The sequence below is a fragment of the Solea senegalensis genome, linkage group LG13 (genome assembly GCF_019176455.1).
Source record: "Solea senegalensis isolate Sse05_10M linkage group LG13, IFAPA_SoseM_1, whole genome shotgun sequence".
Taxonomy (NCBI): domain Eukaryota; kingdom Metazoa; phylum Chordata; class Actinopteri; order Pleuronectiformes; family Soleidae; genus Solea; species Solea senegalensis.
The window spans coordinates 22984666-23006306 of NC_058033.1; the positions used below are offsets into that span (position 1 = coordinate 22984666).

Below are 21641 nucleotides of genomic sequence, written 5' to 3' on the forward strand. Positions count from 1 at the left end.
CTGCTTTGATGTACTAACAGAAATGATTATTGTCTGTTTATTGCTGAATGATGCCTCATACATCAGGTTTGCATATTATCTAAAACCAGCCATAAACAGCACATATTTGTGTGTTTATTTAATTGCGTATTATAGGAAATGAGTTTATAGACACTGGTGGTTATATAGAGTTTGTTACATTTTCTATTAAAAGTAAAGATATAATGACATGACTGACATCAGGTAAGTAAAACTTTATTCAGCAGTAGATAGACCAGCCTGAGATCATCATCATCATCATCATCATCACATATGAGAAGTGTTTTTGTTAACTGCACGGTCATAAGAGAATATTGACCAATCAGTTTAACCATCGTGAATCTATAGAAATCTATCTCATCCAGAGTTATTGAACAAGACTCTGTATGTGTGACTATAGAACTACGCTGTTGCACTGGAGTGGAGAAGATACAAGTGGCAAACAGCTGTTTCTATGCACCTACGCTTGAACGTCATCCATAAATAAGTTATGTTCTTTTATGGGTAGCCTGTTCTCCAATTAATGTCTATTTTTAGGTCTGCTGTGTCAGAATTAGTGACATCTAATGGTGAGAATGCAGAATCTGGCATACGGAGACTTCCACGCTCAGCCCAAGCTTTGCCAGCCACATCAGGGAAACTACGGAGGCCTTTGTGCACCAGATATGATGTAAACATTCAGAAATACATTCACCAGACTACACGCTCAGTGTGAGACCCCAGGTCTAAAGTTATTTTGCCTTGCTGAAGATATTCTATGATTACATTAAAAAAAACTCTTCTGTCACTCACTTGATTTTGGTGCCAGACCTATTTTTTCCACTTTTTTAAAACAAACTTTATTGATAACAAATATACAGAACAGCAGATCTGTACTTGCCTGGAAAATATTACAAAAATAAAAAAATAGAACCGTACAAAAAAATGAGGGGAAAAACAAAATAGAAAAGAAAAGTGAACAGAAAATAACAAACAATGAGCTGTAATCCTTCACTTGTTTGATTGTAATATTTGGACACTGACGTCATTACATACGACCAATCAGTGCCATGGGTCTCTCTCTCTTAATCGGGGCCCGTGCGAGTGCGCGTGCGCGTGCCAACTCGTCGTCAGCTCGCGCTAGCTTCCCATGGTAGCTAGCTTGCTGAAGCGTTTGTGCGCGGACACCTCAGTGGTTCTCTCGCCATGAGAGAAGGACACCTGCCCCCACTGCGTGTCCAGGAGCCTCCGGTGCCAAAGAGGATGAGGGGGTTGTCTGGAAACAGTGAGAAGTTAGCCGACGCCAACACCGAGTGAAGCTAGACTTTTTTGGACAGGCGGCTGCCGTGCCCGCTAGCATCCTGCTAAGGAAAGCTCCGAGATTTCTTTCTCGTTCTTAAGCACGGACTGGACGCGGAAGGAGGATATGAGGCGAGCTGGACAGCTAATGCTAAATGTAAGCGATGCTGCCATCAAATATGGAAACTTATCAGCACAATTCTAACATGCTAACCAAAGCCAGCGTTAGCCAATGACAAACTAAACCAACGCTCACCTAGCGACAGTCGATGAAGCTAAATTGCTGTTGCAGGCTGGATGTTGGTTGGTTAGTTAGTTAGTTAGTCACTCACTCACTCACTCACTCACTCACTCAGCTAACATTAGCCTGGCTCCAGTGCTGATATATGCGGCCTAGCACTAGCCGGTGACTAGTTTGAAGCAGTCTAGCGATGTTTAACGTTTGTCAGCTCATTTAAAATTGACCAGTGCTGCTGTTGGATGTGTGCGTCATATTCACTGAGGTGAAACACGGCACATTCTACCGAGCAGAAACGCACAAAATATGTCCGTGAGCTAAGCTAAATGTATGTTAACATGCTAATGTCAGGCAGAAAACTTAATCTGTCTTGCACAGTATTCAGTGTGCCTTTGACATTTAAACTTGGGCAATGTCATCCTTTCTGACACCGAAAGCATTTTATAAACCATGCTGTGGAGCTCCTGTGTTGCACTGTTTTGGTCAGAATACATCGTATTTGCTGTAATATGTGCCAGTGTCAGCCCATGTCAGCCTCACCTTTCCTTTTGATTTTACAAGCCCGACTATCGTAGCTGGTCTGCTCAAATGTAGACATTTAAAGTGAAATTATCATCGGGTTTAATGTCTCATTCATCGAGAATTAAATATTATTTTGCTGTAGGTATTCAAGACTAACAGGAAATTGTTTTTCAGCTTCATAATGCTCAATTTAAGGAAGTTAAATGAAACAGATTTCAAATCGCTGTACTAATTTTCATAATTGTTACATGGACATAAACTTTTTTTGTCATATTCACCATCGATTATAGAACAATAGTCATTTTAGAAATTAACCAGTTTTAATCTTTCTTACAGATGAATGTTTTTAAATACATTGAGTGGGTTGCCAATGTGCCTAAAAGTAATTCTCCTGATAACCCAACACGGACTCATCTACAGTGTGGCAACGCGGGTGCAGAGAGGGGACAAGAGTGTGCAAGGATTCTTGACCTCAACTGATGCATACATATCCAAGACTCAGAACTTTTGTCCTTGATGAAACAGTCTTGGTTAATCTGCCGTCCCCAATGGAAGTGCCATCGTAGACACAAGATACTGTGGCTCGAACTGCTGCACAGTTTTTTGAGCTACAGACTTGGAGGAAGTATTTCAGCTTTTGGGTGAACCTGAAGTTGGAGATGGGTTCCCAAGCTCTTCAGATATTGAGGCAGGGTGTGTGGGCCTCACTCACAGGGGGCTGGTATGTGGACCCCCATCAGAGCACCTTCTCAAACTGCTTCCACCTCTACCTTTGGATATTTCTTCTGGCCTTCCCCTTTCTGCTCTATATGGTAAGTACAGTTTTTCAGCAGTTCATGACGAATGATGGGACCACTCATGTCAGGCATACAATCCTATAAATAATTCTTGATGTGATGTGTCATTGCTGTAATTTACTGGACATGTAAGCTGGACAGGAGTTTTACACAATTTTGGCACATTCACCAAAGGAGAAACCAATAATTACTTTGTGTTGTGTTTTCATCTGAATGATGAAAATAATTGCTGGCCCTCATTCCCCAGAGTTGAATTGTATTGCCTCATTTTTGTAGATGGTTTCAGTTTCAGTTATTGTTTCTTCACTCCTTATCAGGCTCTTCCTCCTAGCTTGGTCATAGCAGGAGTCTATTCTGCTGTGGTGGCAGTGTTTTTCACAGCCATTAAGGTCGTGAACTTCCGGCTTCATGCAATGTTTGACCTTGGGGAGATTATAGAGAAGAAGCAGGCCTCACTCACAGCTGACGCCCCAAGAACAGAAGAAGGAGATGAAGGTTCAGGTGTCCATGATGGAAACCACCACAGGTAATTACTCTTTTCTAAGTAATTGTGGAGAAAGTTTTGAAATTCCTGTTTTGCAGTGTAATTATTTTTGCTTGTTCTTCATAGTTTTTGTGAATATAATTGTAAAAATATGAGAGCAATGATGAGGAATGTTTGTGTAACTTTTTCACTTTTTTTTCACAGGGACAGTCATATTGGTGTAGAGATGACTGTGTTTCGAAAGGTCAACTCAACACCTCCGGTGCGCTGTAGCTCCCAGCACTCGCTGTTTGGGTTGAACCAGGTGTCGGTGAGGCTTCTTTTATTTTTCAGTAGCATGCAGTTCTACTCCTTCCATCACTTCTTTGTCAGAATTTTTGAGATGTTAATGTTTGTCTGTGGTACTGTACAACATTATATTGATGGAGTGACTCTGCATTTTGAGTTTGTTTATTCTTTTAATTCTTTTAGGAGTTTTTGCCTCAGCTGGAGGATACAGGAGGCACTAAGGGTAGGTACCTCAACCTGATGTCTTTTATTGTAAAATGTCCTTACACAATTAAATTAATTGTCTGTCAGAGCACTCTAAATAATGTGAGTGACTTGTTTTGTTTTACCCCAGATATCAAAGAGCTAATGCGGGAACAAGGAAGCAATAACATGATTGTTACATCGGCTCACCGTGAAATCTTACGACAAACCTCTCTGGACACCATTCGTAAGTTTGCTATTTATCACTGAACAAAATCCCGTGAGCTGATTATTGTCTGACTGTGCCTCTATCAGAAGTCCAGATTATAAGTGTTCAAATACACTACACATTAAATGTCTTAACTCTGTAGATAAAGGAAAGTAGTTTATTGTATTGTATAGTTTAATTTTTGTGTTACAGTGTATAATGTTATTTTAAGCTGATTTCGGTGTGTCTTACAGGAGCGCCCAGTGTCATCCAGTCCCGCATTGCTGCTGGTTTGGGAGGTGATTTCTCTGGCTTTGGGGAGCCTGGAGAATGTCTGTCTATCCCTCCTTCACCCTCCAGTCAAGAAGATGGAGGTGAGAAGGACCACTTGCAGGAAGTGGCGGAGTTACCAGAACAACTGTCTCTGCGGAGTCCTGAGGACAATGGGTTAGGGTCTTATTCTCCCCTTGGCCCCTCTGCTGAATCTGAGAGTCTGGGGGATACCCCGCTCAGCCCTCTTATAAAGAGCAGCTTAAGTGAAGAGCTGAGTGAAAATCTTTTGGGTTTGGGCCTTGACCCTGTGGCGTTTGCACCTGGGACTAAGCATCCAGGCAGCCGCAGTGGGGTGGCACTAGCGGCCGGATCCACAGACAGCTGTTTTAGTACAGGTGGAACCACCACAGACCGTGAGACGCTGAGCACTGTTAGCAGTTACCGCAGTGAAAAAACTGATTCCACTCAACTGGAAAGCCCTTCGTTCAGCCAGTCACAGCCTGCAGATGGACAGTCTTCTGCCTCCACTAAAGCAATAGGCTCAAACATGGTGGAGCCTAGAGAAGACCCAGTAGGACAGGGTGGAAGTGATACAGACAACCTGTCAGACAGTGTGTTACTGCGTTCACCTTCCAAAGACTTTTCTCTGAGCCAGGGGCTAGACAGAACACTTGTCGAAGAAGAGGATTTGACCCCTGTGCCCTCTGATATTGCACAGCCCTCTCCTCTCCAGAACTCATCCCCTTCAAGTAGTGGCCAATCCGAAGTTTGTGATTTAGACGGAAATATCCCACTTCCCCCTGTACCCCCTTCTCGTCAGGCCAATTCGGTGCCCTCAGGGCTGGCCCTGGGTTTAGTGTGTTCTGAGCCTGCTTTGCCCATATCATCTACCCCTTTCTTACTGTCTGACCAGCCTGCGTTGCAAGCCCAGCAGGTTGTGCGCCCTAAAGACTTGAAGCTGCTGCGGGCCAGTGGCAGTAGTGTGGGGCACAGACCAGGGCGGAGAAAAGCTCCAAGAAGACGAGGCGGAGCAGGAAGCAGTAGTTTTGACTGTGGCTCGTACAGGCGTCCCCACAATCATAGACAACACAGAGATTACATCCCAGTGCGCAACCGACTGGGTGCCAAGGCGTACAGTGAAAGTCTGTTTGAAGATTCTAGTGACGAGGATGATGGGAGTGACATGAGCGCTGGTTCCAGTCTGGGCTCCCAGCACCGATACAGCTCAGATGATGATGATGATGAAGATGATGATGATGACTCAAGTTCCTCTACCTCCTGCTACTCCCCAGACCTTGCTAACACTGGCATTACATCCCCACTCCCCCCTGCTGCTCAGCTGCCCACTCCAGGGGAAGGGGATTTACCTGAAACTGCTGGCCCCTCTCATTCTCGTGCTGCTCAGCGCTCTTCTAGCACGGCTAGTGCTAAGACTCATGCAAGAGTCCTAAGTATGGATGGGGCAGGTGGAGGCCAGAGCAGCACTGCTGCTCAGGCCTCTACCCTGCTTTCAATGCCCTCCACCTCCACTCCTGCACCTCGAACTCTCACCATGTCGAAGTCTGATCTGGAAGCCCGCACTTTTCATACTGACGGCTTCCCTGGAGCTCTTCATCGGCTGGATTCTCTTGGCGGCTCTTGGACGGGCAACCAGATGGGCTGGAGGGCAGGGGACCTGGTTGAGGAAGGAGCTGTGGGAGGAGGTAAGGTGGCTTAATTAACAGTGTGTTTTGGAGAGATAATAAATGTCACACGATCAAAAGGCTGATTTCACACATGTAAGGTGAAACATTCAAAGTGATTACACATGCTATTCCTCAAAGAAATGCAAAAACATTATATCGATATACATTGAACTTTTGCTATATTGAGATTGATGGAATTTATATCGTGGGTTATTGCTAAGCCCAACTCAGGGGACTTAGGCCATGTTGGGGCGGGGAAAACTAACAAGTTTTACAGCTGATTACCTCTGAAAGACTCACTTAATTTTATGCATAATTAAACTGCACTCTAGAAAAGATAACTATTAGTGGAACATGCTCCATTCTGCTGAATCTACGTGTAATTGTGACCCTCATTTTATTTTTTTGACATACCTCTAGTGAAAAAAAAAAATACTCCCTCATATAAGGGCCAATCTTCAACCTTCAGTAGAATAGCAGGAGTCGGCAAGATTTTTTCCCAGTTATTTGGTTAAGGCGCTGCACAAAAATGCTTATGCACTGCAGCTATGTCTTATAATGATAGGGAAAGTGTTGCATGATTATTGAATGAAAATTGCTGCCAGACACAGATCTTGACACTGAGCAAGTTAAGTAGTTTGAAAGAGTGTGATTTATAATTACTATCATTCTGAGGGTTAATCTTTGTCTCTAATGCAAAAGTAAACCTCATTTATTGATTGTGACCATAATGGAAAGCAGATTTCAGGGAAAGGAAATGATCTGCCTTGCTTTTTTTATTTTTATGTATATACACAGTCAAACATTTCTTAAATTGATGAAATTAGGACATGCATATGTGAATGTATTGATTAAAATCTCTGGTGTATATGCTTTAACCTGTAATTAACTGAAGCAAAAACTAAGAGTGTATTCTTTTTACGCTACATTTGACGGTCAATGTTTTGCACCATTAAGCTTTAACTTTGTTCATATGGACCCTGTGAGATTTCCAATGCCTGAATGGATGCAGTGATATTCGAGTTTGATTTGTGTTTGTGTCATGCATATACATTTTCATTTTGTCATAGAATACATACATACACTATGTCAAAAGGCAGATGTTGCAGTGATATTGGTTCCTGTTTGTGTATATGGTGGACACTGTAATGTAAACCATTGTACTAATGTAACTAATAACCCTTGTACAGCTATGGCTCCAGAGGATGGAAGCAAACATGACTCAGTCAGCAGTGTAAAGAGGACCCAGGCCATTCGCAGGAGGCACAATGCTGGAAGCAACCCTACACCGCCCCCGTCCACTATGGGATCCCCTCCCAGGTCGGTAAACTAGGCAAACCTGAGAACCAGCTGTACTGTCGCTGACACTTTGCCTCAACCTTGCCTTGTAATCTATCCAAACTTTACTCAGTCTGCAGAAGTCAAACCAGTCAGCAAGTTTGCAGAGCAATTATTGTCAGAATTGGTCATCTTAATTAAAATTGCTGCTTAGTTTGAGGGAAAATATTTTAGGGATTTGCCACAAATTAATATTCTCAGCAATTTTAAGAGAAATGAATGATAACACTGTAGTTAATTAAAAGTACCCCTTATAGCACATGCCAGCTTCCACAGGACCAAGTGATTTAAGACTTTATACAAACAAATTGACATTTTAAAGGTAATATAGAAATATCATTAACACATTTTTGTGTTTTGTTAATGAAGCCTGCAAGACCTCCAGCGAGCTCGCACCTCTTCTCATTCACGGACACGCACACTCCCCTCAGCCTTACAGTTTGCCTCCTCACTCCTATTGCCTCGCAGTGGCATCCATGAGGCCTCCACCTTTGATGACACATCTGAAGGAGCAGTGCACTACTTTTATGACGAAAGTGGTGAGTGTGGCTTGAAAGATGCAGTTTCTGTATTTTGGAACATGTGCTTGCTCGCTCTTCTCCATCAAAGTGTTTTCCTCATGTGCTGCTTTTTTGGGGGGGTTCTGATGATTTTATTCACGTAAAATGTTATGGATCCCTGTTGAAGTTAAATTCCAGTATTGTTTCTATTGTGTATCAGGCGTGAAGAGGTCCTACACATTTGGTCCTGCTGGAGGTGGTTATGAAGACCCAGTTCAGTAAGTTATTTGTTCTTATAAGACTATACTGTAAGTTTACATTTGTTGTAATAAAGCAAGACCAAAATGACATAAAAAAAAATCATAACATAAATATGTTACATTTGCAGTGAAAGGGAAAGGCAATCCCAGTCCTCAAGTTTCACCTCCACTGAGGTCCAGGAAGGGGCACCGGTCCTGTCCATGCTACAGCCCAGACCTGTTTTACAGGGCATGCAGGTGCGCAGGGTACCTCTGGAAATGCCTGAGGTTAGCAGTGTATGATTTCTATTTTGGCAGATTATATTATTATCACATTAATCCTTACTCTTTAACAAGAAACTGAAGTACCACAAAGTTTCCTCACTGATTTCCCCCACCTTATTTCTAGTTTGATCCAGATCATGAGTCTTTACAAGAGTCCCAGGAAAACACACTGATGATTGAAGAGAAAGCTAAACCCAAACAGTACTATCGCTTTTGGGTACTCCCTGGGAAGTGGCTGCGGGTTCGATATGATCGATTGGCTCTTCTGGCCTTGTTGGACAGGTAAGAGAGACCCTGGTGGGATCAGGAGATAAGGAAGGTGATTGTTCTACCATGTTTACAACAAAGAAACAAAGCATTTTCTACACTCTATTCAATGACTGATATATAAAGAATAATAGAAATTTGTCATCAAATAAGGCATTGTTTAATGTCCTTTCCTATTTCTGTCTTTGTCTCATCTATGAAAAAACAATTTATTATATCTGGATTAAATTGTTTATGATATTTCAAGTAATTATTCAAGTTGTGAGCAAAGTGAGTCATTTTCTTTGAACCAGGAGCACAAAGACATTTGTAAACCTAAGGCAGTCACATGGTCTGTATATCTGTAACATGGGTTTTGACTGCAGTTTCTGTGTCTGTGCGACAGTGGTTATTTTTGTCCTATGTAGAGCTATTGTATAATGAAGGAATAGTGTCCTAAACAGAGAATTGAGTCACACTTCAGTAATAACTTGTAATTTTAACCTTTTAATAACTTGTCTGTACTTGATTGTCAATAGACAAGTTCATTTCTATTAAATATTTTCTAAATATTGATTTCTGAATTCTGTTGCCAGGAATCGTCGTGTTGGTGAGAATGTGTTTGCAGTGGTGCTGGCCAGTCTCGTGGCCTTCCTGGGGTTCCTACTACTTCTACAGGGCTTCTTCAGGGACATCTGGGTGTTCCAGTTCTGCCTGGTCATTGCTAGCTGCCAGTATTCCTTATTGAAGGTACATAACCTCTTGGTTTCATATACTGATCTCCTGTATATTACAAATGTGTTGCGCTGGGCAGAGAAGACAAGATTTTATTGAGTGTCGATGGTACTTTAATACTTGTATTGGAAAATAGAAATTCATGTGGACATTATACAGCATGTGGAATCTGTGAAACATGAATTATTTTCCTTTATGATTTCAGAGTGTTCAACCAGATGCAGCTTCTCCCATGCATGTGAGTACTCTTCGTTTTGTTTTTTAAATATTACACATGAATCTTAGCTAAACTGTCTTTTGCAATCCCTGTGTTAGAATATGAACGTCGTGTAAACTGGACAACAAGAATTAAAGAGTGTCTACACACACATCTTAGGTGTAAAAAACATAGGAAGTTATGTTTTCTTGTCGTCTTCTTTTGAAAAGGGCCATAACTGGATCATTGTGTATAGTCGACCAGTCTACTTCTGCTTGTGCTGCGTGATGATCTGGATCTTTGACCTGTCTGGGCACTCTGGAAGCCTGCAGCCCTTCTCCCTCTATGGTGTCACCTTCTTCTCTGCCAACTTCTTGCTCTGTGTCAGGGACATGCTCATCGGTTAGTTTTTACACATCAGCATTGTGAGAGATGTCCAGGTTGGCACTCATACTAAGTTTGTGTTAGCATGTATGTTTTTTCATGGCAGATATTTTGTCATGTCATAGGAGAGAAGCTTAGTTGTTTTCTGGTAACATGAACAATACCTCATGACCATGTGACAATGAGCTAGCGTAAACAACCTAAGGACCATGAAACTGAATTAGCTAAATGGACAAAAATCTTTGTCTTTCCACCACCCACTAATTTGTTGAAATACGTCTTTCTTTTGCCCAACAGTCTTTGCCTTGTGTTTCCCGGTGATTTTCCTGTTTGGGTTGCTACCTCAGGTCAATACTTTTATGATGTGTCTGCTGGAACAGATTGACATGCACGTTTTTGGTGGAACTGGTAAGATCATTTCCACAGCAATAGGATTGCAGTGATAAAAATACCTTGTTAGGAAATGTGTCAGTTTAGAAACATGATTACTTGTGATTATCTTCTTGTTGAGTGTCCCTGTGCGTCTCTGTTCTCAGCCACCACCAGCCCCCTTTCATCTCTCTTTAGCCTCATACGCAGCGTGTTGGTGGCTGCTCTGCTGTATGGATTTTGCCTCGGTGCTATCAACGTAAGTGGAACCGACCTGCTGTGCATAGATGTAGGGTTTCTGTTTCAGAGCTTTGAGTCCGTGTAGGACATGGACACTATTTAATGCCATATCTTTATTTTTTTTTATTTATTTTTTTTAACTAGGCACCGTGGGGGGACGCTCATGTGCCAGTTCTGTTTTCTGTGTTCTGTGGCCTACTCCTGGCCTTATCCTACCACCTCAGCCGCCAAAGCAGTGATCCCACCATCTTGTGGTAAGCATGTCCTTCCATGCTATCAGGCACAGAAAATCTTAAACATCAATTCAATATATTAACCATAGTTAAGTTAGATGTTGATTGACTTTTTGTTTCTTTGTACCATCAAACTTGCCCTCTCTGATAAGTGCTCCTGAATTCATCTTGTGTAGACACTGAGGATAGAAACTGTTGCTGTGCTACCAACATACTGCTTTCACAACACAGTCCAGTCAATGAAGACTATGATGTAATACTTTATGTCTTCTACGTCTTACATCAGGTCACTGGTCCGGTCTAAATTATTCCCTGAGCTAGAGAACCGCATAGCAGATGAACCCCCTGTGGAGATCAAGGACCCTCTTCCTGAGAAGCTGCGTAACTCTGTGGTAAATATAACCCTTCACAGGCCGACGGTTTTACCTTTTGATTTCATAGTGTCATTAATTCTGAAGTCGTATAATTGTGCTCACTCATTTTCTCTTGGTAGAAGGAGATTCTTCATTCAGACCTCGTCATGTGTCCCCTCATGGCTGTCATTACCTTTGCCATCAGTGCCAGCACAGTTTTCATCGCTCTACAGGTTAGTTGGAGCAAAGTCTATGATCTTATTTCTTGCCACATTTCAGTGGCAAATGGCCATTTAGACTTTTCATGGTAATTTTCCTCTTCTTGCTCTTGATCCACAGCCTGCTCTCAGCTTCGTCTTGTACATCCTTGCCGGGGTTATTGGCTTCGTTACTCACTATCTCCTGCCCCAGTTCCGCAAACAGCTGCCATGGTTCTGCCTGGCTCACCCTGTGCTCCGCTCCAGAGAGTACAGTCAGTTTGAGGTTCGAGGTGAGTGTCTCATTGCCCTTTTTCTCACATACACAGAAAACATGCATGTGTACATGTACAATGTGAGAATTCCTGCTGGAAAAGCTGCATGGAGTAAATGAAAAACAGTTGGGTCTCTTGTTGAAGTGCTCTTGAGGAAAACGCTTAACCTCAATCATCTCTTGTGGAGCTGTACACAGTGCAGAATGGATCAAAATATGCACTTATTTTTAAGCAACAAGCACCCTAATATTTCGGAAATCACTGACATAAAAAGTGTAATTCAATTAACTTTATTACTTAATAGCAGAAATCACATTTTAAGAGCTATAATCATTCTCAGCAGATCCGCTCATATAAATGTCATTCATATTTCAAAATGTCTTTCAATTTAGATCATTTTATGTCCGATTTGTTTCACAGCTGGGAAAACAAGTGTGTAAGTTTATTTGTTTTTCTTTTCATTTCCCCCAGATGCTGCTCAGTTGATGTGGTTTGAGAAGCTGTACGCATGGCTTCAGTGTGTGGAGAAGTATTTCATTTACCCAGCAGTGGTGCTTAACTCCCTGACGACAGAAGCTCGCACTGTAGGCCAGAACCACAAAGAGCTGGACATCTAGTAAGCCTTTCATTATTCTGTCTCCAAACTACTTCACATCCATATTTTATATTGTTCTCCATCTCTGCTCCCTGGGGATATGTTGTGTTGGCTTTGTGGTTTGGAACTGTAGAACATAAAATGAATAGACATGCTGAAACAGGGTGCACTCAGTACCACAAGGTACAGAAAATATTTTTTATCAGTGGTTTTTGTTTTGTTATAGTCTGGTAACCAGGTCTTTACAGCAGCCTATCTATTGGTGAATACATTTTCATTTAAATTGTAGCCCAGTGGCAGCTGCAGTTTTAATGTAATTCTTCGTGAATGTTCCTGTGATAGATTTGAGTGCTTATAACTCAAACTAGCTGTAATCCAAACTTTCAATCTAGTTTAATTGACTGGACATTTTTCACCCTACAGTGTGAATGTTTAAGTGACCATTTGGACTATAAATTGATTTGTGTCTCTTTAGTTGAAAAATCCAGCCTTACTTTAAATCAAACCTTTACATGAAGGTTGACTTACTTGTTATTGTCAATTGGTGACACTGACCATCTTTCTCTGTTCATCTCTCTTGTTGCCTCCAGCAGCCGAGCTTTCTTCATCTCAGTAGCAGGCATGAAGCTGCTGCGGTCCTCGTTCTGTGTGCCATCACAGCAGTACGTCACTCTGTGCTTCACAACACTCTTCTTTCACTTTGACTATCCACACTTCTCAGAGACCTTCCTCATCGACTACTACTTCATGTCCATTCTCTTCAGCAAGGTCTGGGCACTCTTTATATCAGCTTTGATACATGTCAGATTGATTTTTATCACAAATATAATTTTTTTTGTTTGTGATGCGTTCTCTTCATATCATTTTATTTACTCTCTTAACTCTCAGATGTGGGACCTGCTGTACAAACTTCGCTTTGTGTTGACTTACATCGCCCCATGGCAGATCACCTGGGGATCAGCCTTCCATGCATTCGCTCAACCCTTTGCTGTGCCTCGTATCCTTGTGTGTTGACCATAATAACACCCGAGTTTCCACTGTTAAATATAATACATTTGAATGCAACAGCAAAATTTAATATTATTAAATTGCCTTATTGCACATGATATTTCTGTTATGATGTTGTTCTCTTACTGTATGAATACTATACTGTGTTTACTCAAGTCACCTAGACTAGACTTGCCACATTACTGATGACTTAATTGATGATATGTCCTTAACTCACTTGAATTCAGACTCTGCTGTGCTTTTTGTCCAGGCTGTCTTCTCTGCCCTGTTTTCCACCCCTCTCAATCCTGTCCTAGGCAGTGCTGTATTTGTCACCTCGTACACAAGACCTGTAAAATTTTGGGAGCGTGACTACAAGTAGGTTTTTTGATTAAATTATCTGTGCAGTTGGGTCTCCAGAGCTTGAACAACATTTTGATAGCGCCCCAAGCAGCATTTTGATAATTCTAGGACCCTGTCTAATAAGGAGTGAGCCTCAACTGCAGCCATTTTTACTGGTCACAGAAGAGTTAAACTCAATGCCACAAATCAGCAGTCAAATCTAAGAAAACATTGAAGGTTTGGTGACTTCACCCTAAAGTATTGTTTCAAAATGTCACCTGTTTTTAATACTTGCCATACCGTACATGCATATTTGCATCATAGTTGCTTTTTAATATATTGTATTATTAAGTAGATGATTAAATTATTTGGGTGACATTTGTCATACATTCAGCAGCTTTTCCTTTCACAACTCTACTCGGATGTTTGTCTCTGTTCAGGTTTAACACTAGTTTGTCATGTTTACAGCACCAAGCGGGTCGATCATTCCAATACCAGACTTGCCACTCAGTTGGACCGCAACCCAGGTAATGCCACAATATTCTCACACCATGTCATAGTTTCCCCGTTGACTTGAATGTATTGTGGTTCAGTAGCCATGGTAATTGTCTTTGCTGTTCCTACAGGTGCGGATGACAACAATCTCAATTCGATTTTCTATGAGCACCTGACGCGCTCGTTGCAGCACAGCTTGTGTGGAGACCTGCTGCTTGGTCGCTGGGGCAACTATAGCACAGGGGACTGCTTCATCCTCGCCTCAGACTACCTCAATGCTCTGGTGCATATCATTGAGATCGGCAACGGACTGGTCACCTTTCAGCTTAGGGGTCTAGAGTTCAGAGGTCAGCAGCTGTTTTATTGTTTGTCATTTACCTGCTCTAGGGATGTATCGATTACCGGTATGACGATAAACCGCGGTAAAATTCCCGACGGTTAGTACTACCGTTTCAAATTTTAATTATCGTTAAAACCGTGATTGATTACCGCAACTGATGACCAAAAAACTCAGTGATACTGCTCATTTCCTGAAGAAGCAGCGGCACCTGAACGGCACTCGCTCAGAAGCGGGCGCGCATGCGCAGTTTCCCCTGTCGTGTGACAACACGGCTGAAGACACCTGCGCTCCAGAGATTTCCCCCCAGTAAAAAAACAAGATCAGAAGTCTGGGCATATTTTGCATTTTTAAATGATGTTGACGGTAGAATAATTGAAGACAAAAAAAAAAGACTCCGCGAAGGGGGGTAACACTTCCGTGACCACCAACAACCTTTCAGCGAGTGTAAAGTAAGTCAACAAAAACGGGATTTCGGAATAGTGGGAAATGTCATGGTTTGTCTGTAAAACGTTCCTATTTTCTCAATAAAGGAAACCTAAGTTAAGTGTTACCTAACATTACTCCTGTAAAAATACATGTTATTGGGCGCTATCAGCGAAAGCGAGTAGTGTGTGCAGACAACACGTACCGTAGCAGAGCAAAATATGTTTGTTTCTGTGTTTTTTATTTTATTTTCATGCTGTGTACGACCACTGCTACTTAATTATTAGTGAGGACCTGGGTGTGTTTGTGCGCGCGTCAGTCAGTCGGATGATAATTAATAATAATAATCATCATATAATATAAAATATATTTTTTTAAATAAAACTTTGTTAAAAGATTTCAGTGTGTGTTCAGTACTTTCTGAACATTTTGAACACATCTAACAATACCGTGATAATATTGATAACCGTGATAATTTTGGTCACAATAACCGTGATATGAAATTTTCATATCGTTACATCTCTAACCTGCTCATTTGAACTCTAGTATTTGTCAAAGAGGAGCTGTAATCTCAGTCTGTGTGCTCATTGAAAAACCAACAACCTTGAAATTTGATGAAATAGTGTTTCTGTTATTTAAATTTTTATTGTATCTTTTGTGGCTGTTCTGTCATGGCTGTAGGTTTATTTTAACGTTGTTTAGAACAAAAGACAGCTATATCTGGTACTTCACTCTACATAGAAAGCAATTTAAAATGTTATTTTATGCTAGAAGTGATTGATTGTTTGTTCTTGCTATAAATCATTTTCTCTGGCAAAACAATGGTTAAATGATTTCAACTGTATTTTTTTTGTTTTCCTTAGGGACCTACTGTCAGCAGAGGGAGGTAGAGGCCATCACAGAGGGGGTTGAGGAGGACGAGGGCTGCTGCTGCTGTGAACCTGGTCACCTGCCTCACATGTTGTCATTCAATGCTGCCTTTGGGCAGCGCTGGCTGGCATGGGAGGTGGCCGCCACCAAGTATGTTCTAGAGGGCTACAGCATCAGTGACAACAATGCAGCTTCCATGTTGCAAGTGTTCGACCTTCGGAAGATCCTCATCACATACTATGTTAAAGTAAGCCATTGATCATATTTGTTCTGAAAACCTGACACTACATTATGAGCTGATTTCGATGTATATTGACTCCATGTTTGTTTCCTCAAACAGAGCATCATCTATTATGTGAGTCGATCTTCTAAGCTGGAGGAATGGCTGACTAATGAGACCATTCAGGAGGCTCTGCGGCCTTGTGTTGGGCCTAACTACGTAGACAGTGACCCCACATTCAACCTGAACATCGATGAGGACTATGACCACAGGGCGTCCGGCATTACCCTCTCCTCATTCTGCATGGTTTACCTGGATTGGATTCAGTACTGCAACACCAGGCGTCAAACGGTTAGACCCTCACTATCCCATATATGTCCTGGTTATTCTTAATGTCTTTTTTGGTCACCAAAATCTGCTCCTTGTCTGAGCTGTAACTGAATGAACTCATTTTGAATTTAATACAGAAAAGGGAAATATTTAAGAGGATGGATTATTTTTCTTTTATTCTAAACTGTTGAGGCTTTTTTGTTTTCAGTGTGTTCAAAGTAAAATGAATTCTTCTAAATTAGTAATTAATCTCAGCGTCTGTGTTGTAGCAGGTTACCTGTGAAAGAGATTCTCCACTTGTCATCCTCTGTTTTGGGTTGTGCATCCTGGGAAGAAGAGCTCTGGGCACTGCCTCCCACAGCATGTCTGCGAGGTAAGACCACCTTGTCTTTTATACTTTGTCTAAAACGTATACCAACAACATACAGGACTTTCAGTTTATTTGTTTGACAGCTTGGAGCCGTTCCTCTATGGCCTCCATGCGCTCTTCAAGGGAGACTTTCGCATCACATCTCCAAGGGATGAGTGGGTGTTTGCAGACATGGACCTGCTGAATCGAGTGGTGGCACCAGGAGTGAGGATGTCCCTCAAACTGCATCAGGTAGATTTCAAACAGACTCATTTTGTCTTTTTGTCACTGAATAGAGACTGACCCTGTCATCTGTGTTTTCCCCAGGATCACTTTACTTCTCCAGATGAGTATGAGGATCCCATGGTTTTGTATGACGCCATCACTGCCAATGAGGAGAAAATGTTGATATCACATGAAGGAGACCCTGTTTGGCGCAGTGCTATTCTAGCAAACATGCCATCACTGTTAGCGCTGCGCCACATCATGGACGATGGCAGTGACGAGTACAAGATCATCATGCTTAACAAGAGGTTCCTCAGCTTCAGAGTCATCAAGGTGTCGGCTCTCTTTATGTTATTGCTGTTGACTTAACATTTTTCTGCTGCTTTTTGCTCAGGATGCTTTTTAACACTCTCAAAGAATTGAAGGACGTCCATTCATGCATCAGGGAACTTAGGCAGCCTTTGTAATTTGTGTAGTAAACTTCCACACCAAACGCATGCTCTGGCTGCTTTGTTTGGGCCGCTGTAAATCCATGGCTGCACAGGATGACAGCCTCTATAAAACAAAGCCCTACTACTATTGGTAGTGCATTTAATTTCTGCCAATAAACTCCTCCACAAGTTAACACACTGGACCTCAATCTACATATAAAATGTTTATTTTAAGATTCACTGTGCAGACATAATATTGCTCCACCCCTTACAGGTGAACAGAGAGTGTGTGCGTGGCCTGTGGGCGGGGCAACAGCAGGAGCTGGTTTTCCTGCGCAACCGTAACCCAGAGCGCGGCAGCATTCAAAATGCCAAACAAGCCCTGAGGAATATGATCAACTCGTCATGTGACCAGCCCATCGGTTACCCCATTTATGTGTCTCCACTCACCACCTCATACGCTGGGGGGCACAGCCAGCTGCGCTCTGTGTGGGGAGGACCGGTCAGCCCGCACAACATCTACACCTGGCTCATCAGCAGCTGGGACGGGTATATGATCTGACCTTCACACAAGTTTATACACACTCCTCATAAGCCTCACACTCCAGCCATTGATAAATGAAGGAGTATGGACCACCATAGCAGTAACTGTTATGTGTCTCTGCAGGTTACAGAAAGGCTGTGGTGCTGGCTGTAACAGTGGAGGAAACATTGAAGACTCAGACTGTGGAGGTGGCTCCGCCTCCATCTCCACCAACCCAGCCATTCACACCACCCAGAGCACACCTGCCTCCAGCCTTCCTCAGCCTCACATCACCACTGTTCAGCCTCCCATTGGTAAGACCTGAAACCATGAAACCAGCCACACGACTGTGTGCTGATTATTCAGTTTTTAATAAGGTTCAAATATTTGTATGTTGGTTTTTTTTTTGTTTTAGGTACAGATAACCCTGTTGGTCCAACCCAGAGCTGGTCTCACCATCCCCAACCTCTTCCATTAGCTCTGCTCAGCCAGTCAGAAGGCAGGATGGAGGCGGGCTTGCTTACATCCTTGCAGCGAACCTCCTCCATCCAGGGTCTGCTGGGCCAGCAACTGTCCAGCTCCCAGCTCTCCTTCAGCAGTAATGTGGCTCCACCTCCTCTGCCAGGTCCAGAGCGCTTCGGTCCAGCAAGCCTGTTGGAGAACTCGGGACACAGAGTGGGCCAGCGGGCTGGTCTTCCCTGCAGTGGACTCCACTACGAGAGCCACTTTGGCAAGTGGAGTTTCTCAGGCAGGAAGGGCTTTAATGGACCAGCTGCAGTGGAAGGGGAAGGAGCAACAGTACAGACCATACGCACACAGGTGAGAGCAACAGTACAGACCACACACACACACAGGTGAGAGCAACAGTACAGACCATACACACAGGTGAGAGCAACAGTACAGACCACACACACACACACAGGTGAGAGCAACAGTACAGACCATACACACAGGTGAGAGCAACAGTACCACACACACACACACAGGTGAGAGCAACACACACACACACACACACAGACCACACACACAGGTGAGAGCAACCACACACACACACACACACACACACACAGACACAGGTGAGAGCAACAGTACAGACCACACACACACACACACACACACACACAGGTGAGAGCAGCAGTACAGACCACACACACAGGTGAGAGCAACAGTACAGACCACACACACACACAGGTGAGTTTAGGCCCATTTTTATCAATAACACACAGTGTGATGAAGTGTGTCTGTCCTTTGGTTTAAAGTGTGGCTGCTGTTAAATGATTAATGTAATCTTTTTGTCTATTAATGTTTTATTTTTTTAAGGGAAAATGGTGAGAACTATTTACCAAACAGTCGTGACTAATTGTCAGTTTTAATGTCATTATTAGAGTTTGATCATCTCCATGCACCTGTTAATCCTTTTACCTGTGAGTGTGTGCAGTGTAAATGACGATTGTAATAATATTAATTATACACACAGAGCGTCTCTTATCTATCGTCACTAGGAAAGGACATGAAGGAACAGCTTCTAACAGTGGTCAACCAGGTTTAATGAAAATACTCAAACCATTTATCAATTATCACTATAGAATGAAGTAGTGGATTAAGAATGAGTTCATGGTTGTGGCCTATTTTAATACTGTAAATAACCTCTGTGTGTTCCAGCCTGCTGCTCCTGCTCTTCTGCAGGAGGTCAGTCTGACACATGATCCTCTGGGAGCCACTCAGACGATGGATCCCCTCCTGCTGACAGCAGGTGACCCCCCGACCCCCAGAGAGGAGTCCACAGAGCTGCCTTTACTCGAGCACCTGCACTGAGTCTGTGCAGTGGAAGCACACGGCGGTTGATTCTGCTCAGACCAGACTCTTTATTCCAGCCTCGTGTAACCGCGGCTTGTAAATCCAATACTGGATTCTTTTGATTCTGTACATGTCACTCTTCTTATCGTCAGCCGCAGGAATCAAACATCTACAGAGCTGATTCTCATCAGATTATGAAATCATTTCATTTCATAAAGACTGGAGGACCTGGTGATGAACATGTTTTTAATCTTTAGGTTTTTTTTCTCCCAGACAAAGGCACGCGGTGTGTCTGTGGACGACCGTTGGGTTGGTAGTGACAGGCCACGATGACCAGTGCAATGAAAAGGGATATTTTTGCTTGAAGATTGTTTTTTTTATACTGGAGAATAAGAGGATCACGTCTGTCTTTCTTTCACTTGACGTCTGAACCAGCAGGGTTGTTTTTTTCTTTGTTCGTTTCTGCCTAACTAAACGAAAAGGGTCTGAATATTACTGTATGTTTGTGCAGGAGATTCATCTGTGGAAACCACCAAAAGCCTTGTTTTATTTTCCCACCCATCCTCACCACACCTGCACTTCTGTGTCAAAGAGCTTCAGGAGCCTCCACTGCGTCTCCCACATTGTCAACATCCCACCAAGTCATCGGTTTTCCTCTGGCTTATTTCCTACAGAGGTGCCTGAAAACTTCTACTCACTTGTGTTTTGGAGCAGATTTTACGGGGGAAGTAAGAGTCTCCTCTGTCCCAGCCAACATGTGGTGCTTTCACCACGAGTTTCCAGTCTCCTTAGTCCTGGACATGAGTCCAAACACCCAGAGCTGGAACCCATTCAGTGAAAATTGTGTTGATCACAAACTTGCTTTTTTGTTTTTTGAGAGTGGAATGTCATTTTTCTATTGGTTTACTTGAAGATTCACAGGTTTCCTGAGTGTTTAAGGGGCCCTGAGTTTGTTTTCTTAAGCGATCAATAACTCCCCTCTGATCAGATTCATGACTTTCTCAGCTGCTGTGTGTGTGTGTGTGTGTGTGGGGAGCGGTTTTCTTTGCCTGCTGTTCGGCCCCTCCATCACTATACTACTGCTTCTGCATCTCCTGCTACTAATAATATACCCACAACTACTGCTGTTTCTACAACAGTTAATCCAGCGTTTTAGTTGGAAACGGACAAAGCTGAATAAACATGTCGGCGAAGGTGGAATATTTATTTGTTAAATATTGTCTTACAGATATCTTTAACAGGGTTTGTCTCTATGGTGTGCTGATATAGTGGAATTGGAAATCTGCCTTGTGTCGACTGTACCCACCCTGCCCTCAGAGTGTTTGTTGTTATCACATTTGTATCATCTCACTAATGGCTGTCTGATTTATTTTTATTTTTCTTAGCGTGTGTATTTGAACTGGAAGTTGGTCTCTTTCCCACTCGTGCACTCTTTTTCACTGCTGTGGAAAAAATCAAATGAAAACACTTATTGTGGATTGAAGTAAACTGGTAATCAAACCAAATCAGGCCCAAAATGTCTCCCCGGCTCCTGCAGTTTGTGTCCCTGTGCTCACTCATCTGCAGCAACCTTGTGCCATACCAGTGATCAGAGACTCAGAAGATGGAAACTTGAAGGAGGCCGGTGTTCTCAGGGTCTATAACGGTAAAGAAATGTACTTTTTTTGTCCAAAGGGAGAAGTCACAGATCTGAGGTCAAACGTGTATCCTCTCGTTCTGTGTTCTCCATGCTGGTAAACCTGCACATTTGTTTGTCTCTGACACAGAACAGATGATTCTCAGCAGTCAACAGTCAGCATCCATCATGGTTACTTCCTTGACTCAGGAAAAACAGGCTTTCTAATCAGAGCTGGATTCTGTTTTTCTTCATCTTTGTTTCCAAAGCAACAGGAAGTTCAATGGTTTTTGTTGTTTGAACTTTGCTGGGAGTGAGGAAAGCACAAGTTATTGGACCGACATGGGTGTTATTAAAAAGGGATTTCTTAATCTCTGAACTTGTACAGCATGTGTCATATATAAATATATATTTAAAAAATATAAATCTATTTTGTTATTAATGGATTTTGGGTTCTTTTGAGACACTATGTTGAGGTTTTTGGGGCAGGGACTCGGAGGCAGAGCTGAGTGGAGAGAGTCGCTCTTCATGAGGA

At 42.6% G+C, this 21641-nt stretch overlaps 1 protein-coding gene across 3 annotated transcripts; it reads left to right on the top strand.

Moving 5' to 3' along the window:
- The first annotated feature begins 1096 nt into the window (after positions 1-1096).
- On the top strand, positions 1097-21538 carry LOC122779223 (pecanex-like protein 3). 3 transcript variants are annotated; one of them, XM_044041373.1, is made up of 36 exons: positions 1097-1453; positions 2393-2868; positions 3171-3379; positions 3542-3647; positions 3809-3848; positions 3960-4055; positions 4271-5992; positions 7165-7294; positions 7682-7851; positions 8033-8090; positions 8201-8339; positions 8461-8618; positions 9179-9332; positions 9523-9555; positions 9744-9915; positions 10195-10305; positions 10434-10525; positions 10651-10760; positions 11026-11131; positions 11233-11325; positions 11432-11582; positions 12036-12180; positions 12750-12927; positions 13048-13156; positions 13395-13524; positions 13957-14015; positions 14115-14330; positions 15610-15863; positions 15957-16187; positions 16436-16539; positions 16620-16767; positions 16843-17073; positions 17446-17720; positions 17839-18008; positions 18110-18513; positions 19357-21538. In XM_044041373.1, the coding sequence occupies exons 2-36, from the start codon at positions 2716-2718 to the stop codon at positions 19507-19509; spliced, it is 6810 nt and encodes a 2269-aa protein (XP_043897308.1). In that variant the 5' UTR covers positions 1097-1453; positions 2393-2715; the 3' UTR covers positions 19510-21538. The 3 variants fall into 3 exon arrangements, with proteins under 3 accessions (XP_043897308.1, XP_043897309.1, XP_043897310.1); XM_044041374.1 differs by having other exon boundaries at positions 16439-16539; XM_044041375.1 differs by having other exon boundaries at positions 12753-12927.
- The last annotated feature ends 103 nt before the right edge of the window (positions 21539-21641 follow it).